The 23,107-nt window shown below is 43.7% G+C and overlaps 1 protein-coding gene across 5 annotated transcripts in view; it reads right to left on the bottom strand.

The window, feature by feature from the left end:
• Positions 1 to 23,107, bottom strand: part of MYO1B (myosin IB) — a 299,289-nt gene that overhangs the window by 4,973 nt on the left and 271,209 nt on the right. For all 5 annotated transcript variants that reach the window (XM_083153484.1, XM_083153488.1, XM_083153487.1 and 2 more), the window contains 5 exons: positions 22,378 to 22,512; positions 17,160 to 17,266; positions 14,039 to 14,171; positions 3,957 to 4,109; positions 763 to 890 (listed from right to left, as the gene is read on the bottom strand). In XM_083153484.1, coding sequence (XP_083009610.1) covers positions 763 to 890; positions 3,957 to 4,109; positions 14,039 to 14,171; positions 17,160 to 17,266; positions 22,378 to 22,512 — 656 coding nt within the window. The remainder of the gene's footprint in view (positions 1 to 762; positions 891 to 3,956; positions 4,110 to 14,038; positions 14,172 to 17,159; positions 17,267 to 22,377; positions 22,513 to 23,107) is intronic.

Genomic DNA, 23,107 nt, shown 5'->3' with positions numbered 1-23,107 from the left:
TCTTAATTAAGAGTGGAAGGGATCATGCAAGGGGCCCCCTTGCCAGCACATGCTCTGAGCTGGCTCTGTGTCCGTCTACTGAATATGCCATAGGTTATCAAATGTGTTCCAGAAGGCAGCCGCACCCAAATGGGCCAGAGTTTAAGAATATCTATGCTTGGCCATAAGTGACCTACAGTAATTAGTACTTTATTAGCACAGTCTAACCATTTGTGCTGAGCCATGGATATACCTAAAACCTGGACAGTGATGGTGCTTTGAGCCCAATGTTTTGGAACCTTTGGCACATGCACAAATCTCAGGGAAGAGGACATCAGTGTCATTACACCGGCGATTTCTCTACTGCACATCCATAGAACTCTATTCCCAGTGATTTCTGTAGCACTCCTGGGACAGGTATTATCCATGGGGGCAGTGTGTGAAGTGTGGCCTGAACACCCTGCCCCTCTTATAAATACGCCCATGAATTCTCTGCCCGCATACATTCCCTTTAGACAGAACAACCCTGCTTGTTTGCGTGAGCAATTCTTGGTAATAAGAGTTAATACACAAAAGTACATGTTTGCATTCAGTGAACAATCAGACTTTAAGGCGCCCATATGCTGCAAGTTTGTAGCTGAAAAGCCAAGTTTTATATCATTATCAGATGGGTGAGATGAGGATTATGACAATGCTTTGGAGACAATATTGGATATAAAGCATTTTCATGGTCCTAACTTCTGCAGTTCTTAAAACACATTACATTTTCTGTGCACAACTTACTCGTCTGCAATCTCTATGAAGATTTTTTGCTTTGTCTGCATCAATGTGGTACGGTAGAGTTTGGTAGCCATCTCTATGAGATGATCGCTGCTGAAGAGAAAGTCCCCCTTGCCGGCTGCTGTAGAGCCCTGGTTATAATAAGATATGAAATCACAGAACTATTAATTACAGTTAAATTATTCTGAACGCAAGTATCAAACATTCAAATTCTGATAAGATAATATTGTGAGGAGCTGCCCAAGAAATCTGCCCTGCCAGCACCATAGAAATCCCTAGTTGCCTGCAAACTTATAGAAACCAGACTCTGTGGGGCAGATTTATTAAGCTTGGAGAAGAGATAAACTGGAGATAAAGCGGAGAAAAGGTAAAAGGAGATAAAGCACAGCCAATCAGCTGTGTTTGAAAAAGACAGTTGGGAGTTGATTGGCTGGTGCTATATCTCCTTTTACCTTTTCTCCGCTTTATCTCCAGTTTATCTCTTCTCCTAGTTTAATAAATCTGCCCCTATGTTACATAATGTGACCCAGTAATCCAGCTCCTTCCAGGAGATAACTGTGCCTCACATCGAATCAAACACTAATAGCTCTGCACACTCACTGTACTAAGCCTGAAAAGTGATAAAATGGAGTTATAAAGTGCCAGCCAATCAGCCCCTAACTGTCATGCAGCAGGTGCTGCTTGGAAAAGGACAGTTAGGAGCTAATTGGGTGGCAGTTTATCACTCTCCATTTTAGCACTTTTAAAGGCTTAGTACATCTTGCCCTATGTATGGAACAAACACAATACGTTAACAGATGAAACTAGGAGAGCTGCATTTAAAAATAGGGGACTATGGCCCTGATTCTGGTGGACCCAGTAAGCTGCGAAACTCGTAGCTTACCGAGTCCCAGAGGGCCTGCCCCGCCACCCTCCGCATCGCCACTGCTGTATCCCCTCACAAGCAAGCAAAAATATTAGTTGGTTTCCGGCGAAGGCAGGGCAGGTGGCTGACGTCCGCAATACCATGGGGACACCCATGAAATGCTGGGCTTTCCAATGGGCGTGACCTGGGCCCGCCACCCCTACTGCTCTAAGCAAACAGGCTGACAACTAAGCATATCGCCTGAGAGCCTGCACATGCGCATAAATGCACACGTGCATAAATGCGCGCATGCGCAGAAACAAAACTACGCTCCCCCGTGCGAACATGCGAGGGAGCAAAAGAACCAGAATGACCCCTTATGTGTAAGAAAATGATGATACATTGTTCAGAAAATGTATCCTTGTGATGATTTATTTATGTATATATATATATATATATATATATATACATAAATAAATCATCATAGAGTTTAAAAGAGATATCTCACAGGAAGCAGATAAAGTAACATTTCACTTAATGGTTAGGCCAGCCAGCTCATGCAGGCACAGTGGAACTGGAGACCAGATTTGGGCTTTCATCTCCGCTAATTAAAAATAATGAATGAATACAATTATCTAAATCTAGATTATACTATTATGATTTAAATGAATGAAATTTTTTTTTATTCCATTAATCTACAATTAGCATTTTAGGTGTGATCGATATCACGCAATGCCTCTCATTCAGAAAGATGCATGTATAAAACCTATGTATACTGTATACCATATACCCATATAAACCATCTGAACATATTTTCCTTTTTACATGTATGAATGTAGGGTCAATAAGAGCTAAAACACAAAGACACCCTTGAAAAGCGGCAGTTTATCTTATATCTGGTAATATTGTGTGTTACGGTTTTGTCATGCAGCCCACACACGCACCGATCCCGGCGTGCGTTGTGGGCTTAACTAGCACACATAGCATCGCATCGTATGCCTTGTGCATACGATGTGCATGCGATGGGATGCTATGCTAGAAAAAGCTAGTACAAAAAGTATGTGCAGCACATACTTTTTGTACTGTACGATGAGGTGCCGCGGCACCCGCGTGCACCCCATCGTACAGCATCGCACCGCCGGCAACGGTGCGTGTGTGGGCTCCTTTACACAGTATGGGTGTTTCCAGGCTGAAAACAGAAAGATTGTAATTTCTGCACAGAATACATATTGTTCGTTATTTCAAATCATAATATTGACATCTTTCAGATTTATTTGTGTAAACAAATTAAAAATAAAATTTGTGGGCGAGTCCTACTTCCCACTCTGCGATGCATATTTAATTAACTATAATAATCCAATTTGCTAGTTTAATGTTGCCTAACGCAAGGTTTTTGGCTTCCATAAACCAGAGGAAAGTTTACAGTAGCTGTATTGGGATGCAGTCAAAATCCCGACAGGGTCAAAATCCCGAATGGGTCATAATACCGACAAGGACAAAATCCCGACACTTAAAATCCCGACAAGGACAACATCCTGACATTTAAAATCCCAACAAGGTCAAAATACCGACATATAGAATGTACAGGTGAAACAGTCAACATGAGTTTGTGTCGACAGGTCGCAAGGTCGACATGGATTTTTTCACAGTTTCTTGACCCGTCATGTGCCGACAGGCGGTATTTCATACCCTACCATCCACTAGGGCGTGGTGGGAGAATACAATAGTGTCCGAAGCATGGGGAGCGATGTGAGGGGCTGTGATTCACTTCCAACTGTATCCATGTCAACCGTGTCAACATTCGGGTAAAAAAAACAGTGAAAAAAACCATGTCGACTTCGCGAAACAAAGTCATGTTGACTGTTTCACCTGTACATTCTATATGTCAGTATTTTGACCTTGTCGGGATTTTAAATGTCGGTATTTTGACCTTGTCGGGATTTTGTCCTTGTCGGTATTATGACCCATTTGGGATTTTGACCATCGGGATTTCATACCGAATCCGCTGTATTAATATTACGAATTTAAATAAAGAATTTATTTGCAAAAAAAAAAAAGAAAACTTGCTTTCTGTGAATTTTCACACTTGTTAAATAGAAAAATCAACTATTGGAAAACTGATAGAAAAGATTTTAATAGAAGTTGCTATTGCTTGGCGAATATTTTCGTAAAAAATGTTAAAAGCCGTATAATTTAGAAAATTTCATATACTTTTAATGTTTACAGAAGGGGAGGCTTCGGTGCGAGTATGTACACAATAGTATTAATAATATATGCAAGTACACACAAATAAAGAAATATATATATATATTACATACACAAACACACACACATTTTTATTAATAACACATACCTCCTTGAGATGGACTGCAAAAAAACCATCATTTTGGGAACTCATGCTCACTTTGGTAACATCTCCCAGGGGAACTTCCAGCTTGATCTGGCCTGACTTGTGGTCAGCAATAATGACATTACTCTTTGTCAACAAGAAAATCCTTGTTGCCCCCTGAGAATGAAAAGGAATGTTTAGCTAAACCTAGGAAACTCAGCTATCTCATTAAAGTGCATTTTGACCAACATTACGTGCAAAACATGTGAAGTTTATAGATTTTTTTTACAGTATAAAACCAGTCCTAGTTATTCACAGGAGAAAAATTCCTGCACTACTTTAAAAAAAAAAAAAAAAAAGATCCAACTTCTAAGCTTTGTATAAGAATTCAAGGATTTAAAAAGAACTTAAACACAATTTGGGTACTATGGATGGTGTAATGGTTAGCATTTGTGCCTTACAGCACTGAGGTCATGGGTTTGATTCCCACTATGGCCTTAACTGTGCAAAGTTTATATATTCTCTCTGTGCTTGCGTGGGTTTCTCTGGTTTCCTCACGCAATCTAAAAATATATTGGTAGGCTAATCCCAATAAAAATCAACCCAAGTGTGTAAAGGCCCCCATACACTAATCCGAGGTATCAGATGCAGCCTCGCACTCAATACCTCGGCATCACATTTAGTTTAGGGGTTTGGGATAAGGTATGAGGAATAGGGATATTAGAGTTGAGGCAGTTTTGTCCGATTTCGGCCGATCGTGACCAATCGGCCCGTTAAATCGGACCAAATCGCCTCTCCCTGAAATGCTGTCTGGTCCGATGCATGGTCCCGTGTGCATTGGACCCGACAGAGTGGTTGGACCTGCTGCCCGTCCGACCACCCGTCCTGGGACCTTCCTCCTGGCGGCAAGGGAGGCGGGAAGCATGCGATCCATCACAACGGATCACATGAGTCCCTGCCGCCGGGAAGGTCCTGGCAGCTTGCCAGGGTATTGGGTGTCTAAACACTGCTGCGAGACGTTGCAGCAGTGTATGGGCACCTTTAGGTACAGGGTATTTGGGTTGGTGTAGGGTTTAGCAGTTTGGGTTAAGGGTTATGGTTAGTGGTTTGCAGGGCCGGTGCAAGGCACCAGAGCGCCCCAGGCGAGTCGGGGTGGGGGCGCCCCGGTGCCGGGGGGGGCGTGTACCTGTCCTGCGGCTGTGTATATAAAGCTTGCGGCGGCGGCAGCGGGGGGTCCCTGCAGTCAAGAAATAACGAGCGCTATCCGCCTGGCTACGCGGAAGCGCTTCTGTTGTGAAAACACTGGCCGCACGCTGATTGGCTGAATCTCATCCACTGTACAGTATGTGGGGAGTAAGAGAGTTTTCTTTAAATGTGACTGGATTGACAATAGAAGTTGTCTTGAAGATTCCCGGTCAGCCAACATAACTGTGGGAGCTGCCAGTGGCAGATAGAGGGTAACAGACTGGTGGAGTGAGTGTAAGTTAGGAAGTAATGGGTGGGGTGGGGGTGTATTCTGGGTTAAAAGATGGCAGGCTGGCGATCTGGGAATGTAAGGGGGGCACTATTTGACATTTTGTCCAGGGCCACATTAAATTCACAATCTGTCCATGAAACCAGGGAAGGGCATTGTATTAGAATTAGCATAAAGTCACATACATAACTGCAGAAATAGACAAGGATGACTGCAGCTGTGTCCAACTTGGCAAAAGGCAGCATAGATAAAAATGTGACCAAACCTCCAAAAATGCACTTTTCAGAATGTGCAGAATGTGATAGATTTCAGGACTTGGATGCAGTGGGCAATGCCATCTTCAGATTGGCATTACCCTAGAGAAGCTTTTGGGCTTCTATCGTGCTGTCCTGCTGTGAGGGAGCCAACTATCTGTATGGTGTCAGAAGGAACACAGGAGCAAGTCAGCAGACACCTACTGTATATACAGGCACAAGGGATCCCAAGATGGCCACGACCGTGCCCCAGCCACCGAGGCAGGACAGCCACAACCCTAACCGGGAGGTAAGTGGACAAGAGCCCAGAGTGACACCGCTGAACACCAGAAGGCAAGTCAGATGGATCCTTGAAGAAAAGCACCCGCCGAACACACAGGAGCTGCGCAGGCAGGAACACCACGCCAGCAAACAAGGCCTCAGAGTGCGCCGGACTTCCAGGAGCTGTAAGTATATCCACGCTGGGTATAGAAATCGCCAGAGTAGTTCGAAAGCTACTGCAGGGGGTCACCTCACCTCACCCCCCCAGGGCGGAGAGCAAATCAGTGCTAGAAAACAGGATTTTAAGCAGGATTGTGGAGGGAGAGCTGACTCACACGTCTGGCTCTGAGCTACTCCAAGCCACGCCCCGCCCATGGTGACCTTTAGTGGTGGACCCAATGCATGTTAACCTTAAAGCCCTCATACACTAGGGCGACTTGTCCTTAGGACAAGTCGCCCCCAACTTCCCCCTGAGCTTCCCCGGCTGCTTGATTAGATTGGCACTTGATGTGCCATTTTTTACATGTGATAAATCGTCTCGATTTATCACATGTAAAAAACCCGGGGAGCAGGAGGGGGGGGGGGGGGCTACAGAGGTGGGAGCTGGTGGGAGCAGGGGGGCTGGGGACGCTGCGGGGGACACGTCTGTGTCCCCCGCTGCTGGGGACGCTGCGGGGGACAGCGTCTGTGCGGCGAGGTGGTAGAGGGAGCAGGGGGGGCTGGGGACGCTGCGGGGGACACAGGCGGCATAGAGCCGGGCAGGGGGAGCCGGCGGGAGCTGTCAGTGCTAGAAAAAAAAGCCTATACAATGAATGGGCAGCCTGTGATTGGCTGAGTGCTCTCTCAGCCAATTGCTGACTGGCTGAGAGAGCGCTCAGCCAATCACAGGCCGCCCATGCATTGTATGGGCTTTTTTTTTTAATTCAATACTGACAGCTCCCGCCGGCTCCCCCTGCCCGGCTCTATGCCGCCTGTGTCCCCCGCAGCGTCCCCAGCCCCCCCTGCTCCCTCTACCGCCTCGCCGCCCCACTAGGTCCCAAGTCGGGTGGTCGGACGTGCAGCAGGTCCGATCACCCGATGCAGATCCGATGCGCACGGGACCGCGCATCGGATCTGAAAACTAGCCGATTTTGGTCCGATTTCGGCCAGATCCGACTGATCTGGCTGAAATCTGACCAAAATCGGCTAGTGTATGGGGGCCTTTAGTTGTGTCATCCCTATGATCCATACACAGTGGGATTTAGACCTCTAGGCAAGGTAATGGTTTGGGGCCACCATCCCTCAAAAATTCCATAGCACTATACAGTATTTTTGTTTTTGATTGCAGGGGTATTGCTAGAGTACCATAGTGCATGTGTAGTCTGCCGATAAATGCTCAGTTGTTTGAAAATCAGTATTGCATACAAATCTGAATCAGGCCTTAGGTACAATTAATTTGTGTCTCATTCAGGAGTGAATAGAGATAGAGTTACTTGTGATGCATCACACCACTCTCTGCATGCATATTGGCATTTACTAATGGCATATGCATGAAGACTTTAGAAAAGGACTTTGTGGCAGTATGGATGGTGTAATGGTTAGCATTACTGCCTCACAGCACTGAGGTCATGGGTTTGATTCCCACCATGGCCCTAACTGTGCGGAGTTTGTATATTCTCCCTGTACTTTCGTGGGTTTCCTCCGGGTACTCCGGTTTCCTCCCACAATCCAAAAATATACTGGTAGGTTATTTGGCTTCTAACAAAAATGAACCCTAGAATGAATGAATGTGCGCTTACATGTGGTAGGGAATATAGATTGTAAGCTCCACTGGGGGAGACCTTATGCAGGGGCATAACGACTACTCTGTGGGCCCCATAGCAAAATCTTGAAAGGGGCCCCCTGCCCCATTGTCAATAATGTGCCCATTAGGGGGGAAAATGACGAGAGTGGGAGAGGAGACTACATGAGTAGGGCAGTAGAGAATGAAAAGGGGGGTAGAGGATGATAGTGGGGGGTAGAGGGCGAGAGAGTGTGGGGGGGTAAAGAATGAAAGGGGGGTAGAGGATGAGAGTGGGGGCAGTGTAGAGGGTGAGAGAGTGTGTGGGGGGTAGAGGACGAGAGAGTGAGGGGGGAAGAGGATGAGAGGGGGGTGGAAGATGAGAGTGGTCAGGTCTAGAGGATGAGAGTGGGGGGTAGAGGAGGAGAGAGTGTGTGTGTGGGGGGGGGGGGAGAGTACAGGACGCCAGGGGAAAAGAGGAGGAGAGGTGAGGGGAGATGGCAAAGCAGGGTTTGAAGGTTCAGACACTTTGTGGCTCCTCCCTCTTCTCCCTGAGTGTACCTCTGGTAGTGTCAGGGAATTTTTGCCTTCTCACCCATTCTCCCCGGGGGTGCCAGCAGGGGACCGGGTATATTCACTACACCCGATCATGCAGGGTGATCGGGTGCAGTGAATATATGAATATCTAATGAGCGTCTCGGCTCCGGCCCCCTGCTGGCTGGTCTGTGTAAAAAAAAATAATAATAATTTTTTTTTATTAAATATATATTCATGTGCTTACAGCACATGAATAAAAATAGCATGCCCCTCCTCAGAATAAAATTCCTGATTTTTTTACACCAAATGTAAAAAACAAAACACTTTATTTTAAAAGTTCACATTCCACTTCACCATAAAAAGATAGCGATTGCTACTCGGTGAATCATGGCAAAAAAAACCTTGAAATGTATTCGCCATCTGGTCATTGAATAGGGTAATTCACCGCTTTAGTTCGCCTTACAGCACAAAATCGCCATAAAAACATGGCGAATCAGCCTCATTGAATACCGATGTGTTGTGCTTCTGATAAGCCTGCTGTTGGAGATGAGAAAGGTCACCATGGGCTTAGGACAAGACCTAAGAAGGTTAACATGGGGTTAACAAAGAGAGAGGGGGATGTCAATTGCACTGGAAGAGGACGTTTTTCAATCATGTATTGAGCCTCTCTATAATCATAACGATTCACATCTGTGTCAGTAATGGGTAGAGGCGTGCTACCACTAGATAAAAAGGAACATCAAATACAGGGTTTAAAGGAAAGTATGTCTATGTGTGGTGCACAAAAAAGAAAAGATTAATAAAATCTAACTTTTAATTGTTAAATTAAGAGCTGCGATTTCTTATTAAAAGCATACATACAACAGATAAGACATTAATAAACAATTTAAGAAGGATATAACAATCCTGACGTGGCGGGGGCAGGGCCGGCGCCACCACTAGGCAAATCTAGGCATTTGCCTAGGGCGCCGGCCACTGGAGGGCAGTATTTCGCCCCCCCCCCCTTGCCGCCCGGGTACCTGTCCTGCGGCGTATATGTGCGTAAAAGCTGGCTATGGAAACACTGGTGGCACGCTGATTGGCTGAGATTCAGCCAATCTAGGCATTTGCCTAGGGCGCCGGCCACTGGAGGGCAGTATTTCGCCCCCCCTTGCCGCCCGGGTACCTGTCCTGCGGCGTATATGTGCGTAAAAGCTGGCTATGGAAACACTGGTCGCTTGCTGATTGGCTGAGATTCAGCCAATCAGCGTGCGCCGTGCGGCCAGTGTTTCCAAAACAGAAGCGCTTCCGCATAGCCCGGCGGATAGCGCTCGTTATTTCTTATTGACTGCAGGGACCAGCATTACAGCGCCGCAGGACAGGTACACGGGCGGCAGACACCGGGGCGCCCCCACCCCGACTTGCCTGGGGCCCTGGGCGGGGGAGATATTTATTGTTTATTTATTATTAAAAGATGTGGGTGCGTTAAATCAGGTATACACACTGATACTCTGATATTGGTAAATATTAGTAACTGTTATTACACAGTATCTTCATAATTATTTACTTAACACAATGTGCTTATTCTTAGTGACAAGATAAATTAATTATTCTCAGTGGCATAAATTACTTATAGAGTAGGGTCCCCTGGATAACTAATCTGTAGTACCCTACTCTATAATTAATTTATATCACTAATACAGGAGACAGAGTGGCCGGGATGCTGCCCGCTACAAGTCTTCTGTCACTGAGAATAAGCACATTGTGTTAATTAAATAATTATGAAGATGACATTGTCGAATCTCTACCCACAATTGTCTATAGCAGTGATTTTCAACCTTTTTACCTTGCGGCACACATTGGCCCCCACAGGAAAAAAAACAAACCTATTGGCCCCATTTAAAAAACAATCATACTGGTTCCCACAGGTAACAAAAATAAAATACATTGGCCCTGTACATGAAAAGAAGAGACCAGTAAATAACAGTTGAACTGGTGGTAGCTGTAAACTGATTTGGGCATCTCTAGATCTGGGGGCACACTTGAGGACAGCTCAAGGCACACTAGTGTGCCACGTTACAGTGGTTGAAAAACACTGGTCTATAGGTTCCAATTCAATCCATTTACAGTATGGTTAAATTCAATTACAATGACAGAGTACAAGTACAATAATATAGCAGGGGTTAACTAAAATCAGTCTCCATATAGTGCTAAAAAGGTGGATCATTATTTAATGATTCTAGAAGGTACCACAAGGTACTGTATGTGAAAAATAATTTTTAAGGGCCATTTTCAAGGGAGCGGATAAGGTTCGAATATACAGTATGGCGACCGTGTGTCAAAAAACGTGATGTGATGTTTCTGTCCAGTCCATCGTGAACAGATGGGAAATTCTGGGAAAAGCTAAGGACATAGGGGCAGGAAAAATTCTTATTTTTTATTTTATTAGTAGCTTGATTCAGTATATTGATCTTTTTATTGTGTCATATTGGCATTTTGATACAATGGATTCTTATTAGTCAGTCTAAGATTGGCTCTTACAGTATCCAGGAGCAGGGTTTAATGAGCCAAGAACCACTGCAAGATGATATGGAGTCTGCTGTTGGGAGGTTACCACCTTTCGAATTTAAGGTTACCACCTTTCGAATTTAAGGTTACCACCTCTCGGGTTTGAGGTAACCACCTCTCGGGTTTGAGGTAACCACCTCTCGGGTTTGAGGTAACCACCTCTCGGGTTTGAATAGGCAAAAAGGTAGTTAGGCAAGACAAGCATGTTGAGGTCAAGGTCACAGCTACAAGCCATAGGAGTCAGATATAAGGTACAGTAACAATATATGTTAGGTCTGAGACCTCATACAGAGTAAGCTTATAAAGGCGTATTTGAATATTAACACCAAAAAATGTAAATCAGAACGCACTTGTTTCTGTGTTTCATTAATATTTAGTGTATAAAACTACATGGGGTCCTACTTAACATACTGATTTGGGCTTAAAAACAGATTAGTAAAACCTGGGTCCCTCAGTGCCCACTGGGCACTAGTTGAAAGCCTGGGTTACATAATGCAGTGGTAGCTGGTCTTGGTCCTTGGGGCCCCCCAAAAAAGGTACTTTTTTCCTGGCCACCTGTGGAACATTTAAATTGTTCCAGTTCGTAGTCAATACGACTGTGCACCAGCAAGTAGAACTGGAAATTATAAAATGTTAGTGGTAGTGGGGGCTGAATTTGGCCATCATTGGCCTTAACAAACAATGGTCCTGTTGGCTTGACTCGCCCTCCAATCTTTCAGTTCCTCACTGCAGGGCTAATTTCCTCTATTACTCACAGCACAAAAGAACAAGACCCATAGCAAGGCAACAAAACATCATTACGGAGGACTGACTGAAGATTCCATAAACAGAAAAAAATTAGGTACTCTTTACTTAGAAGGGCGCCCACGATTTTGATCGTGGGCATCGTTAGTAAAAAATCTCGGGCATTGAACGCACTAAAAAATCGGGTGCGATCAACCGACGAGATGCCCGAGATTTCCCATAGGGAACAATGTTAAATGTCTCAATTGACCCAATTTTCCTGTTCAATGCCTCAATTGACCCGATTTTTCCATAGGAAACAATGTTAAATGGGCCACAGAGGCCAAATAGGCACCCTGAAGTGTATAATGGCCACCCGAATTGTTAACGCCACCCCACGATCAACGTCAACCCGATGCGTGGCGAGCGCAGCGAGCCCGCGAGGGGCGGCGGTATGCGTCCTACGACCTTTTCATACCCTCACTATCCACGTCGGCGTGGAGTTGAGAATAGAAAGTGTGGCGAGCGCAGCGAGCCACCGAGCCCGAAGCGTGGCGAGCACAGCAAGCCCCGCGAGGGTACGCGGACAGCTGTGAAGCCCGCGAGGGGACGCGGATACCTGTGAAGGTATCCGCGTCCCCTCGCTGTGCTCGCCTCGCTGCGCTCGCCACACTTTCTATTCTCAACTCCACGCCGACGTGGATAGTGGGGGTATGAAAAGGTCGTAGGACGCGTACCGCCGCCCCTCGCGGGCTCGCTGCGCTCGCCACGCTTCGGGTTGACGTTGATCGTGGGGTGGCGTTAACAATTCGGGTGGCCATTATTCACTTCAGGCTGCCTATTTGGCCTCTGTGGCCCATTTAACATTGTTTCCTATGGAAAAATTGGGTCAATTGAGGCATTGAACAGGAAAATCGGGTCAATTGAGACATTTAACATTGTTCCCTATGGGAAATCTCGGGCATCTCGTCGGTCGCATCGCACCTGATTTTTTAGTGCATTCAATGCCCGAGATGGCCGAGATGGGCGCCCTTCTAAGTAAAGAGTACCAAAAATTATTTATAGGTTAAGCTTAGTGAAGCTTTCATTCCACATGGTATTTATCAAACCTATTTTGGTTCCATATAATCATATTTATTAACTGTTACTTATATAGGGCCATCATATTCCATTGTGCTTTACAATTGGGAACATGCAAGTAATAAAACAAAACTGGGTAGAAACAGACAGAGATAAGATGGACCTGCTCACACACTTACAATCTATAGGAGAATAGGCATTTATATACACAAGGGTAAGTGTTAATCATATAGGTTTGTGGTTCCTAGATGCAGGATGTTGACATTTCATGTCCACTAACGTCACTAATTCTCCTTCAGGCAGCACAGAGATGGCGATGATGCTGGATTCTAGCGTTATGTGTGTGGCCACATATCACGGAAAACTGAATATGGGCCTTACAGTGTTCCCTTTTATGGAATCCTTTATAATTAAATATCATATCAACTTTATAGAATAGTGTGTTTTTGAATCTAGTAGAAATTTAAGAAGCAGTAAAGATTTTCTTTAATAAGCCAATCAGTCAGTTGTTTACCTCAGTCAAACACAGAGAATAATTTACGAAAGGTATCCAATGGCTGCGCTGTATTCAAGGAACATAGTGAAGTTATGCAATGAAGGACTGGTAAATCACTGTGCTACATTAGGTGGCAGTATAGCTTAGAATAGTGACTTACAAATCTTTGCACCAAAAAGAATAATCAAGATTTCTGTTACATTCAACCTAACTAACAATTTGCATATCAAGTATACCAAACTTCAATTACCATTAACCAATAATAAGAGCCATACACTAGTCCCTAGGTGCATTGGCCCCTAGTGTGACAAATAAATAACATCATGCAAACTCAGGAGCCACTTCTGCTAACCAATAATATTGAGACGCATAAAACAAACAAAAATTAATGTTTTATTGCTGTAATGAACAATGAGAAAAAAAAATTGGGAATGTTGATCTCCCTTCATTGTCGACATTCTGAAGGGCAATATTAAGACCACATTAAAACTGGAGTCGACATTATGAATGAAACCCTTTTGGGCTATTTGATAAGTAGAACCTATATTCTTCTAGGTAACTGATCGAGAGACAAGTGTAAACGGTTGGCCAGAGCCGAATTTCCCATTAGGCACGTGAGGCACCGGCCTAGGGGCGGCACATGTTTGGGGGCGGCACTTGGATGCCTGTGATAGTACTGTCAGCCCAAAATGTACCAATAACTGCAAAATATCCACTGTATTGTACTATATTCCATCTTAAATAGAGTGTAAATGGATAGGACATGCAGATACTGCCCCTATAAACTGTCCTACTTAGTAAACATTATTGTTGTGCCTAGGGGCGCCCTCCTCCCTAAATCCGCCCCTGCGGTTGGCCAATAGAAGGCCACTCTAATGACATACATTATTGGTCCTATTGATGGCACTGACATATCTGTACAGCAAATCACTGTGACTTAGATCATTTAAATCAAAACCCAAATAAAAATCTTACCTTTCCATTGGCTCTGTTTATTTTACTCACAGTGTCAGCAATTATTATTTTATCTTCAATTGCATCACTTAGCTTCTTATATTTGGGGGTTTTGCTGATTTCCATATAATCCCCTTGGAATGGTTGTCCAATGCTAAAATAAGACATTAAAAAATTGCTTATTGTATAAGAACAACTAAATTATACCCACAAATGGTCACTTAAAAAACACACATTTAATTAATACAGATGGAGACCACTGCCATAAGCTTCCCTGCCTGCTGCCAGAAAATAACACAGAGGAGCAGGCTTTCAGGGCGATGGACAGGCCCTTGACAACTGCTTTACAAAGTATAGACAGACATTCACCTCCATATGAGCTGGAAGCCATGGGAAAAAAGTGCAGCAAATGGGTTACAGCCATATACAGTATATATGTATATATATATATATATATATATATATATATATGTATATATATATATATATATATATATATAGCAATAGGAAAATAAATGGCGGCACTCGTAGACTTGGTGGTAAAGTAATGCTTCAAGCATTACTTTACCACTAAGTCTACGAGTGCCGCCATTTATTTTCCTATTGCTATCCCATGTATCGGAAGGCACGGCAGCAGAATACAGCAGAATACATTCATTAAGGAGCCGAGTGCCGGTCCGTCCCACACCTGTATATATATATATATATATATATATATATATATATGTGTGTGTGTGTGTGTGTGTGTGTGCTTTGTTTGCTTTGCTTGCTATTTTTGCTTGCTCTAGGTTGATGCCACTGTCACTACGAGCCAGATGTACTAAGCTTCAAAAGTGATCAAATAGAGAGTGATAAACAAGCAGCCAATCGGCTCCTGCCTGACATTTTTCAAACACAGTCTGTGGCATGGCAGGTTGGAGCGGATTGGCTGGCTGTTTATCACTCTCCATTTTATCACTTTTGAAGCTTAGTAAATCAGGCCCTAGGGGTGACTTAAGGGAGGAGGAGTGCTCTTCTGCAGATGTTGTGCAGACCCCATCCTCTCATTCTGCCAGTCTACTGCAACTAATCTCTACTAAGGGCGGTATTCAATGAGGCTGATTCGCCAGGTTTTTATGGCGATTTTGTGCTGTAAGGCGAATTTCTGACTAAAACGGTGAATCACCCTATTCAATGACCAGATGGCGAATACATTTCAAGGTTTTTTTCGCCATGATTCACCGAGTAGCATTCGCTATCTTTTTATGGTGAAGTGGAAGGTGAACTTTTAAAATAAAGTGTTTTGTTTTTTTACAATTGGTGTCAAAAAATCTGGAATTTTATTCTAAGAAGGGGCATGCGATTTTTATTCATGTGCTGTAAGCACATGAATATATATTTAATTTAAATGTTTTTTTTTTTTTTTTTTTACACAGACCAGCCAGCAGGGGGCCGGAGCCGAGCCGCTCATTAGATATTCATATATTCACTTCACCCGATCATTACATATTCATGATCGTGTGTAGTGAATATACCCGGTCCCCTGCTGGCACCCCCGGGGGGCAGCCTGTGCTGCCTGGCACCCGGGGAGCCCACCTCCCCCCCACAAATGTTCTGGGGCAGGCAGAGAGACTTCCATCTCCCTGCCTGCCACCGTCCTCAGGCTCCCTGCGGCGTCCTCCGCAGGAGCTCAAATTCGCCGGTCAGGGGCAGCGAATACCGCCCTAAGAGGCATATTCCAGGTAACGTTGTATAGTGTGGTCCCCCTACACACTGCACTTATTATAAAGATGCCAATGGGCAACAGCAAATTTGCACCATATTATTATAATGCATCCAAGTTCCTGTGGTAGTGTGTTGGCTCATATACTGCTAGAAGGAAAATGTGTTTAATTAAAATATAAACTAATTTTCTGATATTTTCTTACCATAACCAAAGAGCTATTTTTATCTTGCTGTCCATAATGATAACATACTGTACTTGGAGGCAGTGGCGTAACAATGGGCCTACAGACAACACAGCGGCTTGGGGTAGAAAGCACTGGTGGGGTCTGTGGGGAGTGATGCTGCCAGGGGCGGATTTAGGGATGATGGCGACCCTAGGCACAACAATAACGCCGCCCCCCACCCCCTGTCTAATTGTATTATTTTTATTGATTACTTATAAGCCCTCATTTGATAATAGCCAATATAATGGATTTATTTAATAAAAGGCATTAACTGTTATTTTATTATGAATACATATTTACTAAGTAGGACAGTTTACAGGGGCAGTATATGCATTTCATATCCATTTACACTATATTTAAGATGGAAAATAGTACAGTACAGTGGATATTTTGCAGTTATTGGTACATTTTGGGCTGACAGTACCATCACAGGCATCCAAGTGCCGCCCCCAAACATGTGCCGCCCCTAGGCACATGCCTCATGTGCCTAATGGGAAATTTGGCTCTGTATGCTGCTGCACCAAAAGACAAGTGTGGGAGCATCCACCTATTTGAGTAACAGAGACGGACCACTAGCCGTGCGCCTCCTTCCCCATCTCCTCCTTCCCAAATGCAAAACAGACAGCTTTGCCTGCTTCCACCCAGCTCAGTAGAGACTGCAAGCTGGGTGCGGGCATGAAGAACACACTTCACTGCTCTTCTCTGACGCCAGCAGGGGTAAAATCATCCAGAAGGGGTTTGCTGAAACTGATATGCTATACCTGCCTAATACCACATAATATTTTATACAGTATACATACATTCTACAATGGGCATTACGGTGTGTGGCATCATATTTAATGGGCATTATGGTGTGTAGGATAAAAGCAAAGGGCATTACAGTGTGTGGCATAATGCATAAGGGGCAATAAGGTGTATGGCATATTGCATAATGAGTATTTAGGTGTGTGGGAAGGCAAGACTTTTTGGCAGGGCAAGCAAAATTTCTAGTTACGCCACTGCTTGGAGGTGGAGAAATAACAAACCGTTGAAAGAGAAAGTACGAATTTATAAGCTCCTGTCATTTTTTAGTCTGTAAAATGACGGGAGCTGACTGGTTGGTGCTTTATTACTCTCCAAGCTTTGATGGATCTCCTCCTTGATCTTTACTCACTAGCATTTGGAATATAAGTGTGGAAGGTTCTACACACATGACTAATGTAAAAGTTACTTACCTGGCAGGATACAGAGATTTCTTATCTTTGAAGAGTTCACTGGCTTCCAGTTTTTCGTCATAAATGAACTTTTTCTGTTCTGTAAACTGGTCCCTGTACTTTTTACACTACAAAAAAAAAATAGACATGCGTATCAGCATTTGCAGGGCGGGTTCTGGTAAACTTTCAAATCATGCAGAAAAGAGGAAAGGGACTGTTTGGGGGAACGCACCCCCAATATCGATCTAAAGACTTGGGGTGTCTCTATCCTGTAATTAATTAATTAATACGGTTGTGCGTATTTGTGGAGCGAACCAAAACTTTCAAATCAGACAGAATAACCCCCACAGTTTCAGTACAAAGCCCATATATTCATGCTTTTCGAGGATTTGACAACACAAGACAGCACATCAGATTGTTATGTGGAAAACACTGTAACCTCTTTCATTTGAGTTTTCACGTGTCCATCCTGAATGTGGTTTATATGGTATGCAGTCACTATGTCTCTATTTAAGATGTGACAGTATTATATTTTACATTTAATCCATGAACTACTTCAATAATGGCAGTCGTGTTTACAGTAGTTATTTACATTATTTAGTAAGAAAGTGCACTTAAAAATTCCAAGTCACCAAAATTTGGTTGTGACTGTTTCACGGTCTTCGGATTCACTCATTAAGCAGTTTAACATTAATATTTATTAAGCAGTTTGTATCTACCATTAGCAGTATCTACCAGAGCAGTGCCTACTACTACTGTACTTTTAAAGTGATGGAATCACGTATGTGACTAGTTATAAGAATATAAGTACATATGGAAATTGATTAAATATTCACAGGGATTTATTAAAAAGTTACAATTTGTATGGAGTGGTTAAAGAATGCTAATGGTTTATTATTGCAAGCAGCATTAATTACACAAGTTCACATCAGCTGTAAAACGACAGGAAGTTTATAATGACCACAGTGATGGAATTTTGCCATTTCCTCTATAAAAGAATTTCTTCCCATCCCCCAGCCATTTCAACAGAGTAGCAATTATTGAAAATAAGAACAGCAAAGTTTATACAGGCATCCCAGGCTGATTTCTTATGGGTGATTGTTCCATTAAATGTCACTCTAGAAAAAGCACAATCCATGGCATGACTGTACAGTATGTGCTTGCATTTCTTAGCAGAGCATACAATTGTAGATTTTGCAAAGGTCTTGCATACAATACCTCCCATGAGATGAGTGTCCATGGTTCCAATTATAATAGAGAAACTTTACTACAGTAAAAGATTGCTAAGTATCGTTCATTTTGATGGGAAATGGTCATTAGGTCTACAAGCATTGGGTCGACAGTCATTTAGGTCGACATGCAGGAAGGTCGACATGCAGGAATGTCGACCGGGTCATTAGGTTGACACAAGCATTAGGTCAACATGTCGACATGGGGTTTTTCATATTTTTTTTGAGCCGACATGTGCCGACAGGCGGTATCTTATGCCTTACCATCCACTAGGGCATGATGGGAGAATAAAATAGTGTGCTGAGCGTAGCGAGGCACCGTGCCCAAAGCATGGCGAGTGCAGTGAGCCATGCAAGTGGATGCGGTGCTATGTTTCAGTGTCCATGACCACTGTGTCGAAATTCGGGATAAAATGACCCCGTCGGCCTAACCCATGTTGACCTAAAGTCATGTCGACCTAAATGCATGTCCACCTAATGACTGTCGACCAACATGCTGCAGACCTAATGATCCATACCCATTTTTATTCACATAAGCTATAAGCAGAGACCTGCAGAAAAGGGAGTTTGAATGCAGTCTCTCTCCAACCTCTAATGCAGAAGCCCCCAGTGCATCCCCCATAGTAAGGTAAGAAGTAAGTGGTTGGTGGCAGAGCCGGATTAACAATGGGCCTGATGGAGCTATAGCTCCAGGCCCACTCTCCAAATAGGCCCATTTTGTAGCTGAGGGTCAGGGCTTTCCAACGAGACCAGCCCCGCGTCGCTAGCCCCCCCGTGAACCGGAGATACCACCAGGCAAACCTGAAACGTTTTCCCCATAGGATAACATGGGACCCGCTAATTCCGACCTCCACCCGGTTCCAACGGCTGCCAGTTCCCCCTCCGGCATCACAGAAGCTCGAGGTTGATCTCAGTCGAACCCAAATTGCTGGGCCTTCAATCTGATACCTGGTCCATATGGGTTCATTGGTAATCATGTTGTTTGAGGACAGATTTCTCTGGAACCAAACGGCCCAGTTTCACCGGAACCAAACTCATTCGAAGTCTACAAGTAAATGGGTCAGTTGGTTGTTTAAAGGGGGGCGGGGGTGGTTTTTTCTCCCCCTCACACCAGAAAATGCAGGGACTAGGCTGGTGTAAAATGGGCCAGTCCGAGAATGTCCCTGCATGATCCTGGGACCATATTCCCTGCATTTTCTGGTATGAAAGGGGTATTATTTCAAATAGCCGGGACATGCAGTGCTCTGAATACAGCCGGGCAGCCCCCTGCTCTCTGCCCGGCTGTTAATGGCTGTCATTTCTGCCCGGTGGCGACTGTCCCCCAGTTACCGCAAGCATGTATTCCCCCTTGGCAATGAGCATGTAATCCCACATGGCAACGAGAATGGAACCCCTGGCAATGAGCATGGAACCCCTGGCAATGAACATGTAGGTAAGCAACACTTATGTAGCATAATTTTTATTAGGCATTATGGTGTTTGGCATAATACTTAATGGAGATTATGGTGTGAGGCTTAACATGTAATGGGCATTATGGTGTAAATTTTTAATGTGCGCCTTTGGCGTGCAATGCCCCTATTTATGAAGCATATTGTGCATTATTGCTCAATCTGTTTGGTATAGTGCAGGCATGTCCAAACTATGGCCCTCCAGCTGTGAAACTACAAGTCCCATCATGCATTGCCACAGTTTTGCAATTAGGGAATGCTAAAACTATGTCAAGGCATGCTGGGACATGTAGTTTCACAACAGCTGGAGGGCCACTGTTTGGACATGCCTTGTATAGTGTGTATTTTGGCTCAATCAATGTGACAAAATGTGAATGTTGCCTTAATCTGTGTGGCATAACGTGAATTTTGACTCAATCTGTGTGCCATAGTGTGAATTTTTGCTCAATCGGTGTGAATTTTGTCTCATTCCATGTGGCATAATGTGTAAGAAGCAAGTACAGTATAAGGGGTTACTATTGTGTTGCATGATTTGTATAAGGGATATATGGTGTGGTAAACTTAGGTTACCACATAAAAGGTGCTGACATAATGTCTACCAAGTTTCGTTTTACAGTATTTTTTTATGACTAGAGTGCTGCCTCATCCCGCAAGTATCTTAGGACATCGGCATCCTGCGGGTGCACCTTTGGAGGGCACCCGCCAATATATCTCCCTGCATTTTTCTTATGCCAGCCCCCTGCCTTTTCCAGGCATATATAATTAGTTGAAAGTATTTACACAAATAGAGACACACCCATGAGCAGACCACCCAAACAGAACACTGGTCACGCCACCCACATTATTAGCTGCTGGCCATAACCCCTATTATTGCGCATAATAGGCCCTTGATCATTTTTAGCTCCAGGCCCATTTAGACCTTAATCTGGCTCTGGTTGGTGGTCAACTTCAGGGTTTGTAAGTTAAGAAGGGGGTGCTGGTGCTGTACTTATAGAATAGGAAATTCTTTACGCTGAACTTGCCTTCTGAGTCTAGCTAAAGACCGCACTAGGTTGCTCTCATTATTCGGTCATATTTTGGAATGCAGACGTTTGGTTTTATTGCATACCCATTTGGCGAACTGTGCTGTGAATTCATAACCCAGCACCAAACTTTCTGCATTGATCATTACCAGCACAGAGGAGCAGCGGCCAAGCAGATTTACAAATAGAAGTATTGTTATCGGTCAGCAGCCAGGATGTAAATAAGTGAAATTATGTAGTTTATTTAGTGTTTTGTGTGCTCCCTAAACCCTGGCACCCTAAGTGACTACCTAGGTACCAAATAATGGTAGCTCTTACACTACAGAAGTTCCTCAAGGTCCCAATACACTATGCGACTTGGGCCTGATTTTACCTGATTCCAGCGGCTCAAATAGCATGTGTCTGACGTCTGATCTGATGCGTGATCCGGTGCGTATCGGATCGGACCATAAATCACACTTAAGATCTGCGGGTCAGACCCCCTCCTGCTGGCAGGAAGCGGGGATCACATGCAATACATTACATGCAGAAGGGCCGCATGCAATGTATCGCATGTGATCCTGCGGCCCCAGGAGGGTGCCAGGCAGCTCAAGGGGAATTGCATGAGACTTCTCCCCTAGGTGAAGTCGCATAGTGTATGGGGGGCATTTGCTGCATATATTTTATTGCTGGCAAAAACACAAGGGTAGATGTATGAAGCAATAAAAAGTGTGGTAAAGTGTGCCATGGCAACCAATCAGCTTTGTGGTAACATTTATCATTTATCAAGTGCATCCCATCAAGTTATATGTAGTAGCTGATTGGTTGCAACATCTCCACCCTGTTCACTGCTGCATACAGCTACCCCTTAAGGGGTGTACACACAGTGAGATTTTGTCAGTAGATTTTGACTAGATAGTCAAAATCTCCTAGAAGGTTAGCTAAAATCTCCCTATTTTTCTCCAGCTTAGTCAATATTGTCTAGCATAGATTGACTGTGCAGGCAAGGCAATTTTGACTAGATCATAGACTATCATTACTTAGACAAAATCGCTTAGTCAAAACTCCAGTGCATATAATCAAAATCTCTCTGAAAATTGCTTAGTCAAAATTGTCCATTAGCCAAAATCTTCCTGTGTGTACACCCGTTTAGTCACAAAAGAAACCATGTTAATTATCGACTTCATGCAATAAAGACACAACAGGACTGGTGACAGAAGTTCTTTAACATGCACTTTTGTGGAGATTTGGTGAGATCACACAAGATCACTTTTTACTTTGTTTCTACTGTAGCATAACATAAAATACAAGCATGAGAAACAGGCCTCCTGTATTGACAGTATGTGCTCAAGAATTGCATTTGTCATTTCTCCCTTATGCATCATTATTGGCTTCACCAGTCAGCATAAGACTCCTGGAAATCATCATATGGCTTGCACACCTCTTTTACTATCCAATACTGCTAACAAAAACACTATATTATCCCAAGATTTCCTAAACATGAATAAACTGGAAATTTTAGCCAGATAATTACAGCTTTCAAGCTAACTTAAAAGCATACCCTCCACAGATGGAAAATCCTCTTCATTTCCGTGTGTGTTGAATCCAAGAAAAGGTAAGGTCTTGCTGGCCAGTTGTTGTCTATGGGTGATACGGAAGGAACCTTATTCTTCATTTCCAAAAAGTACTTTTGCATCTGTGGCAGAGTTAAATAAATGAGGCATTTAATAATAACAATAGACATTAGATCAAAGTAACCACGTTGAAGTACTTAAGACTTTTATGTCATCATTATCAGCTACTTTATAACAGCTAAAAACATGCAAATACAAGAATTTCGCCTCATTTACATTTTAAATATATTTATATGTGGACACCACTACCCGGACATGTATGCTAAACTCGGAGATCAGCTTGTATTGTGTATTGTGACACTTGGATGCTCTCTGCATTGAAAAGTTGTCACTATGGGCCTTATTCTTGTTCACTCTTTCTGACAAAATCCTTCATAGATGGACAAAACCATGTGCACTGCAGGTTGGACAGATGTAACTTGTGCAGAGAGAATTAGATTTGGGTGAGTTATTTTGTTTCTGTGCAGGGTAAATACTGGCTGCTTTATTTTTACACTGCAATATAGATCTCACTTTTAAGGAAAACCCCACCCAAATCTAATTCTCTCTGCACAAGTTACATCTACCCCCCTGCAGTGCACATGGGTTTTGTCCATCTAAGAAGGAATTTGTCAGAAAGAGTGAACCAAAATAACCCCCTATGTTACTCTGGAACAG

The sequence above is a fragment of the Crinia signifera genome, chromosome 7, assembly GCF_055691185.1.
Source record: "Crinia signifera chromosome 7, ASM5569118v1, whole genome shotgun sequence".
NCBI lineage: Eukaryota > Metazoa > Chordata > Amphibia > Anura > Myobatrachidae > Crinia > Crinia signifera.
Note: the sequence above shows the minus strand (reverse complement) of the source record. Positions and strands in the feature narration are given on the sequence as shown.